Source organism: Benincasa hispida, chromosome 4 (assembly GCF_027475165.1).
Source record: "Benincasa hispida cultivar pf3 chromosome 4, pf3_genome.v1.1, whole genome shotgun sequence".
Taxonomy (NCBI): domain Eukaryota; kingdom Viridiplantae; phylum Streptophyta; class Magnoliopsida; order Cucurbitales; family Cucurbitaceae; genus Benincasa; species Benincasa hispida.
Window position 1 is genome coordinate 61,280,698 of NC_143481.1, and position 8,225 is coordinate 61,288,922.

At 32.8% G+C, this 8,225-nt stretch overlaps 1 protein-coding gene across 3 annotated transcripts; it reads right to left on the bottom strand.

The window, feature by feature from the left end:
* Positions 1-1,122: 1,122 nt before the first annotated feature.
* On the bottom strand, positions 1,123-5,198 carry LOC150036858 (putative protein-S-isoprenylcysteine O-methyltransferase). Of its 3 annotated transcripts, XR_016529250.1 has the most exons (6): positions 5,007-5,193; positions 4,774-4,905; positions 4,525-4,583; positions 3,679-3,933; positions 1,988-2,069; positions 1,440-1,578 (listed from the first exon to the last, which is right to left on the bottom strand). XR_016529250.1 is itself a non-coding variant. In XM_090313011.1 (5 exons), exons 3-5 carry the CDS (start codon positions 4,534-4,536, stop codon positions 1,286-1,288), a joined length of 387 nt encoding a protein of 128 aa, XP_090169137.1. In that variant the 5' UTR covers positions 4,537-4,583; positions 4,774-4,905; positions 5,007-5,198; the 3' UTR covers positions 1,123-1,285. The 3 variants fall into 3 exon arrangements, 1 of the variants encoding a protein (XP_090169137.1); XM_090313011.1 differs by lacking the exon at positions 3,679-3,933 and having other exon boundaries at positions 1,123-1,578; positions 5,007-5,198; XR_016529251.1 differs by lacking the exons at positions 1,440-1,578; positions 1,988-2,069 and having other exon boundaries at positions 3,580-3,919.
* Between the last annotated feature and the right edge of the window lie 3,027 nt (positions 5,199-8,225).

The following is an 8,225-nucleotide window of genomic DNA, read 5'->3' on the forward strand; positions in this document are numbered from 1 at the left end:
AGACTCATTGTTAACAGCATCCTCAGATAGATCCACGTATTCCATATTCAACGACCCATCCATATCGTCTCCCAAATCTAACATACATACATTATTATTCAATAGACTTAATGATTGCACCTCATTGGAAACCGTATTGTATTCATGAATAAACTCAAGTTTGGATGCGAATGTTGGGACATTTTGAACTAGATATGACAGTATCGTACTCCTAGGTTTATGGACTACTGGGTCACTAGTTAAGAAAAAATTGAGATCATCTTGATTACTGATCACAAAGACAAACATTCAACCTAACATTATACAAACACCTTATAACCAATTCAAACTCAACAGAATTTATCCCACTAATTCTATATATTTCCTGTAAAAACTCCTCATACTTTATTCCGACATCGACAATCAACCCTTTCAACTGACCCCTTGTGTATTCTTTCACATCCTCCTTCCATTCACCCCAAAACAAACAAATGTACGAGGCATCCCTAAAAAAATCATATATAGGTTCAACAAACTTAACAAATTTAGACAAAATCTCGGGGATATTGAATAATCTCGTAAAAATATCGATCGGGATTTCAAACCCTCGGTGTAATTATACTCAATCGCAACTGAGATTATTGAATTTCCATTGAAAATGCATAAACACGAAAACATAAATTATCGACCTCAACAACATGCTAATAACTCCAACAAATTTACAAAAGACGATATCGCTACATTTACCTTGTTTTTCTTGAATGTATGCAAAAAGATGAGACCTGAGGGTTTTGAAGGCTACCAAACACTTGGAAAACTTTTGATCACGTTTAGGAAACTTGTTGAGTAAGCCAACCATCTATTTCCCAAAAAATGGGTAACTATAATAATTATATTACTTTTATATTAATAAGAGCATATTCGTAAAATTCCTTTCCCATCAATCAAATTTGATATTCAAAAGTTAAAATAATTAACACAATCTTCGGCCCGATCTAGCCCAAGATGGCTCACGAAAAAACAATTCTACAAGATTTCAAAAAGCATGCTATTTTGAAATGTGAAAACTAAAAAAAAAAAAGTTATTTTGGACAATTTTTTCAGTTTTAATCATATATATTTCCTTCATAATGGACAAAAATGTTACAAGTAGATCCAAAGGTTTGACCATAAATGCAATCCCAAAAGTCATCAATCAGAAGCCTTAATATACAACACAATAACTACTCCCACTAAGTTATTACAAATACCTCAAGAGCAGAATCATGACATCTGTTGACGAAGAATCTGAATCATTAGTCCAACTTCACTTCACAAATGGCACTCCAGAAGGCACTTGATTCGCATACTCCTCATACTCATGACCAAAAAACTGTCTCAAGAAGTACTCTTCATATGGAATCCGTTCGGCAAAGAAGTGCCAAACTACAACAGCAAATGCAATGGTTGAAAAGGGATTACAGAGCATGATTTGAGTGCCAACTGCCCACACGAGGAAACCACTGTATCCAGGATGACGAACAAAACTATAGACTCCATGAGTAACTAGCTTGTGATGGTCCTCATGATAGATCTTAATCCGATGAGTAAAACACCGACCTGCAGTTATGATAGCCAGTTTACGGATGATTTCTCCAACTACAACCATTGCGAGGCCTGTCTGACTAACCCACCAGTATTCCTTCAGACTGGGACACAAAATGATTTCAAGAAAGTACTCTAAGAAAGATAAGATCATTGCCAACAGATAGTTTTTGCTAATCAGAAGGGACGTTAGAGTAACATTCGACCTCCCATGAATTCCAACTGCTAAAATATATTCAGAACTGTGGAAGAAGATGATTGCAAACATCATTTGAGACAAATGTCTGCATGCTGTGTAACTGAATATTTCTGTCATGTTTTGTGAACCCAAAGTAAACTACGGCCTCTTGTACCAAAAAAGAATTCGAAATGTATTTGGGTACTGCACTAAAGTTTGCAGGTATTATAGGATCTTAGTTCAGACCTGAAAATGATGCAGAGCCATATAACACCAACACACAGAAATTCTTATGTACAAAACGCTGGAGATCCTTTATGCACAACATCTGGAAAGGAAAAATATGAACAATTAAACCAAGTTTGTATAACTGAATATGAGGGATGAATTTGATAAATCACTGGAAATTTATACACTATGCATTAACTGGTTTTCTTGTAAACGTTTCTGAGTGTCACATACCTGGAAGTTCTTTAAAATGTAGTGAGGGGTAGTAAAAATACGAAAAGAAAATTTTTGCAGCCTCTTGGAAAGATTGTGATAGAAACCAGATAGCTAAAATAGTGTTGAAAGATGAAAAGTATAAGAAGACAATAACTCCCCTCTTGAGTATTCCGACTCAAACTTAACGCCAGTGTATAAATCCCGGCTTTCCTCCCCTCCTCCCATCACTCTATTTACATCCAACTCCTTGCTAATGAACCTTTTAGCTAATTACTAATACTACTTTAATACCTTAATAATATTCCTAACCACCCTAAGACCATTCCTATCAGGTTGGTGGTTAGAGAAATAACCCAGCTCTACCACCAAAAAGTAGATGCCAAAAAATTGAATGAACAAAATTGGAGCAGCATATTTCAGCTACTAGGGAGATATTACAGAAGTTTCCTCACACATGAGAAAAGCATAAACTAGGAGGAGGGCAAGGTATCTATGATAATAAAAGTTCCAAAAAATAGCACATCTATGAAAGAAATAAAAAGTTATGGGAATAAAGAAAATTGCTGATGAAACTAAAATTATGAAAAGGTTAGATAGAGACTATCAAAAATCAAATTCTCAAGTAAGATTTAGTTACAATACAACAAAACCTTTACCTCATAAGAACAACAAAACCTCTACTTATCTCCACAATGGTATGATATTGTTCACTTTGGACATAAGCTCTCATGACTTTGTTTTTGGAACCACTAAAAAAATCTCATACAAACGATAATTATCTTCACTTATACACCCATGATCACTATCTTTCTAACCAATGTGGGACTTCGTTTGCATTCCTAACCATCCTCCCCTCGAACAAAGTACCACTTAGAGCTTCCCCAAAAATAAATCCATCTACTCCCAATTTCAGTCTATACAACACTGTGCATAAGCATAAGTGTCTTGCGACTTGAACCTTTACGTAGTGTAGATGATTCAGAATATACTAGAGTAACCCTTGGTTTTGAACTCTATCTCTAACAGCATCTTGTTGGAGTTGATGATTAACCCTTCAGTAAGGGTTAATCTTTCTCCATTGTCAGATCAAATATGTATATGTTGAAAATGGCTCCATCCATGTAAGGGTTAATCTTTCTCAAGCTCCCTCTTCAGCATCACTAATATCCTAGTACTCATGGACATCAACACCAACAAAATCACTAATATCCTAGTACTCATGGACATCAACACCAACAAAATCTAACGGGGGGTCAGTTCATAATATGTATTGGTAAGAAGTTCACACCTGAAGGGCCACCAAACGACATACAAGTAACCATTGCACAATGCGTTACAATTATAAAATTATACATGCTCACTATATGTGACAAGTATATATAAGTTACAACACATTAAACTCATGAATTAACTCATCATATAATGCATACTTGATTTCTAATCATGTTTCTTGAGTCTGCTCAACATTCAAGTTTAATTTTCACAAGACTTACTAAAATTGAATCCTTCAAGACACACTGACCCCTGACCGTACTCAGGATCCCATGGTCCTCAACGGAGCTTATCCTTCAACCCCTAGTCGTACCTAAAGCCTTGAACTGTACATCAACTCTTAAACGTACTCAAGGCCTTCATGTTCCTTACAACAACCAATGTTCACCCTCAGCTGTATCTAAGGCTCGAACAGCTTGTCAACCCTTAACCGCACTCAAGGTCTTGACATTCTCTACAATGCTAGTGTTTGAACTCTGCATTAGCCCTTAATCGAGTAAAAATTTCAATGCTTCTCTAAATCCAACATTGCACGTTTATGAACACAGCCCTCAAACCTCTTTATCACACAATTTCAATAGAATGAATGAGTCCTACAACATACACCTAAATCATGTCTTTATGCCAATAGCCACATAAAAAATTACTATGCTTTCAACATTAAACATATATATGTTCATACAACTCCACCAACATGCTCACATGATAGCATTTTGTTGAGTACATTATAAAACCAACAAAACCACCATCTAGGCATGCCCAACCATATCAAAATGCATCATAGTTTTACATGATAACATAGGTCATAATTATTTATAATAGAAATAATTCACACATCATGCTATATACCTAAGAAGCCCTATTAAATTAATGGAAAGACTCCTGAAATAACAAAATCAAAATTCCAAGATTAGAACATAGCTTGATTCAGAGACTATGATGACTTTAAACCTCAACCCGAACAATCAAATCAAGTCTAAACTACAAACAGAGAGTTATTGACTAAATTACAGCCCCTTAATTTAATTTGAAAGGATTTAAATAGAGCTGTAACACCTAAAACTCACCGAAATAGACATGGGTCCTTGCTGTAAAACGTCCGAATAGTTCCAAAGCTACTCCAAATCTAAAATAAGATCTTCCAAGTATTAGAGACAAATTTAAAGAACCTTAAATTAGTTTGAAAGGGAATTCAGAGTATTCTGCCCGCTAATTCTTACCCAAAATCATTGTGGGTTGGTATTCGAATGCCCTTAGACTTTAAGAAGCGTGTATCTCAAATTTAGAGCCGAAAAAAAAATGGGTAAGAGCCAAACCTTGACGAAAGGGGAAACGCCACTAAAAACTTGTCCAGATCGTATGGTTCACATCAGTTTGTTGCTGCTGTGCGTAAGCACTGCTGGTTCGCAGGTGCAATAGACTTGTTTGCGAGGTTCTCACGTCGTTGCCTGTAGGAATGAGTTTGCACAACAAATGTTGAGTCGCTACACGAGATCGCCGAAATGCAAGAGAAAAGGTTGGAGAGTGCGATGGAGAAGAAGAAACTTACTGAAACCGCTTGTGATTGCAGGCGTTGGCAGGGGAGTGGGTCGTCGCCGCCGATCGTAGTGGTTGTCGCATCGGAGGGATGGATGGGTTTCACGATTTTTAGAGAAAGAAAGAAAGGAGAGGAAGCCATCGGGCTAGGGCTCCTAATCTTTTTCTTCTCTCCTTCTAAAATTTTAAAACAAAGCTAAATTATACAAAATGTGTCATTAAACTTTCTAATTTGTATCAAAAATATTATTTAACATACAAAACTTTTAAAAATATACTTAAATTTTAAAAAAAAAAATTAAAAAACAAAAAACCATTGGTATTTTATTTCAAGAGTACCTCTAAACTTTCAAAAAAATTTAAAAATACATTTAAATTTTTAAAAAAATAAAAAATTACTCTCACTATAAATATATAAACAAAAATAGTTAATATAGCGTTACATAAATATAAACTTTCAAATGTTACATTATAACTCTTAAAAAAAGTTAAAAATATTATCATCATTAATGACCCCATCAACTCTTTCATTTTCTCTCTCTCCTACTATTTTCTCTATTTTCTTCCCTCCCACTCTCACTCTCCTTTAATCTTATGTTTATCTCATTAGAAAAAATTGTACCCTTCAGTTGAGGTATATAAATTATAACAAAAAAAAAAATAGAATAATAGAAGTACTAACGGGACCTTGGGACTTATATATTTTGATAAGATTATACATTACTAGTTGTGTGTGTTAATAACCAAATTCGTTCTTTTTGTGTTTTGCAATTTGTAATTCGGGTGAGTTTTAAAAGAAGATTTTTATTCTTGGAGTTTTGTGGGATCTTATTCTTTAACTTGAAGTTATGATTTATATTTTGTTGTGACAAAATTGTGTAAGAATTAGACAAATTAAAGAAAAATGTGAGTATCTATATGAAAAAATAGAGTACTTATATAATTATTTTAAACTTGGGTCTTTTCAAACTCAATAACAGGGGTGTAAATAGGTTGGGTTGGGTTAAGAGTGTTTTTTTGACCAATCCGAACCCGAAAATTCGGGTTAATTGGGTTGGCAACCAAGAAGACCCAAATAAAGTCTTTTAACTCAACCCAAATAGGATTGTTAGGTTATAACTTTTTTTTAAATTAAAAATATGTAAATTTATCAACAACACATAAATAATAACTAAAATCTCTAAAATTCAAATGTTAAATACCAAATATCTATGATATTTATTAAAAAGTTTAAACAAAAATAAATATCATAATAATTACAAAAAAAAATATTAAAAATTCATAAATTAATCAATACAAAGTAATCCAATTTTGAATACATATATATATATATATATATATATATCATAAGAAAAAAAATTAAGCCAAATTGCGACCCAACCCAATCTAACAAAAATTGAAAAAATTTAACCCAACCTACCCCTTACATTTTGGGTTGGGTAGCTCGGGTTGTCGGGAAAAGTATTTGAATCATGGCGGAAGCGTGTAATCGCATTCTTTAATTTCTAGAACGAGTTAAAAATACAAATAATAAATAAAATACAAATAATAAATAAAATGTTCAGCAACATCTTTGACGACATAATTTCAACATCCTCCTCTCGAATTGATAGTCTTCTCTTTAAAATCTTCATTTTCTACAAGATCTTACTTGCTCTATAGCAAAGATCCAATTTGTGGAAATCACTCTTGAAAGATGAGAGGGAATAGGCGCCCTTGAAAGAGAATGACTATAGAAATTGTTTTGTAGCCTGTAGAGTGTGGGTTCCATGAGAGCTCCCTAGCCCCTATTTATAGATCTCTAGGCCACTCCTAATCCGAGAATCCCTCTGCAAATATTTTAAATTAAATATTCAATAATATCTAATACAAAATATCTTCTCATTTAATATCTCATATTAAAAAGTTTAAAATATTTAAATCATATTTAAATATTTATCTTTTCCAAATTCTCTTCAATTCAATCCCATTCAAATTAATTAATTAATTATTTGAATATCAAATAAAATAATTCTCTTATTGTATATTTAATTAGAATCTTATTCAAATTAAATAATTTATTTATTTACATAGATCTCATCCAAATGAGTAATTAATTATTTGAGTTATATTCAAATAAATTAATTCTCCATATTATGAAGTTTTAATTTGAATCTCATTCAAATACACTTTATAATAAATCATGTTTTAATTGCACTCTATACAATTAATATTTTCCCTCATAAATTTTGAACTTTTCAAATTTTCTTTCAATATATTTTATCCGTGGTAAGCTAGCAAGGGAACTTTACAGACCTACAAATTATAAGTTTCAATGATCAAAGATTAATCAATTAAGCTCTTTAATTAAATTAACCTTCATTCATTAACTATAGGGAAAATTACTATAAACTCATAGTTGAACATTTATACACTGCATCACAAGTTGTGTTCATGGGTATATTCAATATAAGCAAGTCGATCTTTCACAAGGTGTTCATAATTACAACTGGGTCAAGATGTCTATTTCACCCCTATAGTTATTTCTTTTCTTTAAGTACAACTAATTCTTTTAATGAATAATTTGTTTATGGTCTAACCATAAGCTAAGTCCCACTCGGGCAAGTGAGAAGGCGTGATCCATTGTTTAAGACCACAAACCAACACTTAAGGGAACTACTTATCTGAGGAAGGAGTGAATTTCATCTCTTTGAGAAGTTATGTTCCCATTTCCCCCATTAGTAAAGTCCCCAAAATGGTAGATTTATTGAGTCGGAAACTTGAACCACTTTCACCCGTGCAAAACAAAGAACTAACCACATAGATAGGAGTTTATAAACCACTCAGGATTGAGACCGAGTTGTACATGATCATCCTATGAAAAATTAATACATTTAAAAAGAGAGATTAAATATTTCACATTTCGGTCTTATATGAACTCTTTGTAAAGGATAATCCCGTTCACATGTCTCCAAATGAACAATATGGATCAAACCATTTGTAACAATTACGAAGTAGATCGTATCCATAGTGTCATCACGTTAAGGCAGGATAAGATACCCAATCTTATCCATATACTAGGCCTTTTTATTTCTTGAACATGATCCATATGTATGTCATGACTGCCTGTAATGACCTTAGATTTTTCTTGTTTAATGGATAAATTAATATTGCATAATCAATAATTAAAGGAAAATTGTTGTAAATAGAAAAATCTAAAAAATATGTACACTTTATAGCAAAAAGTTTTAAA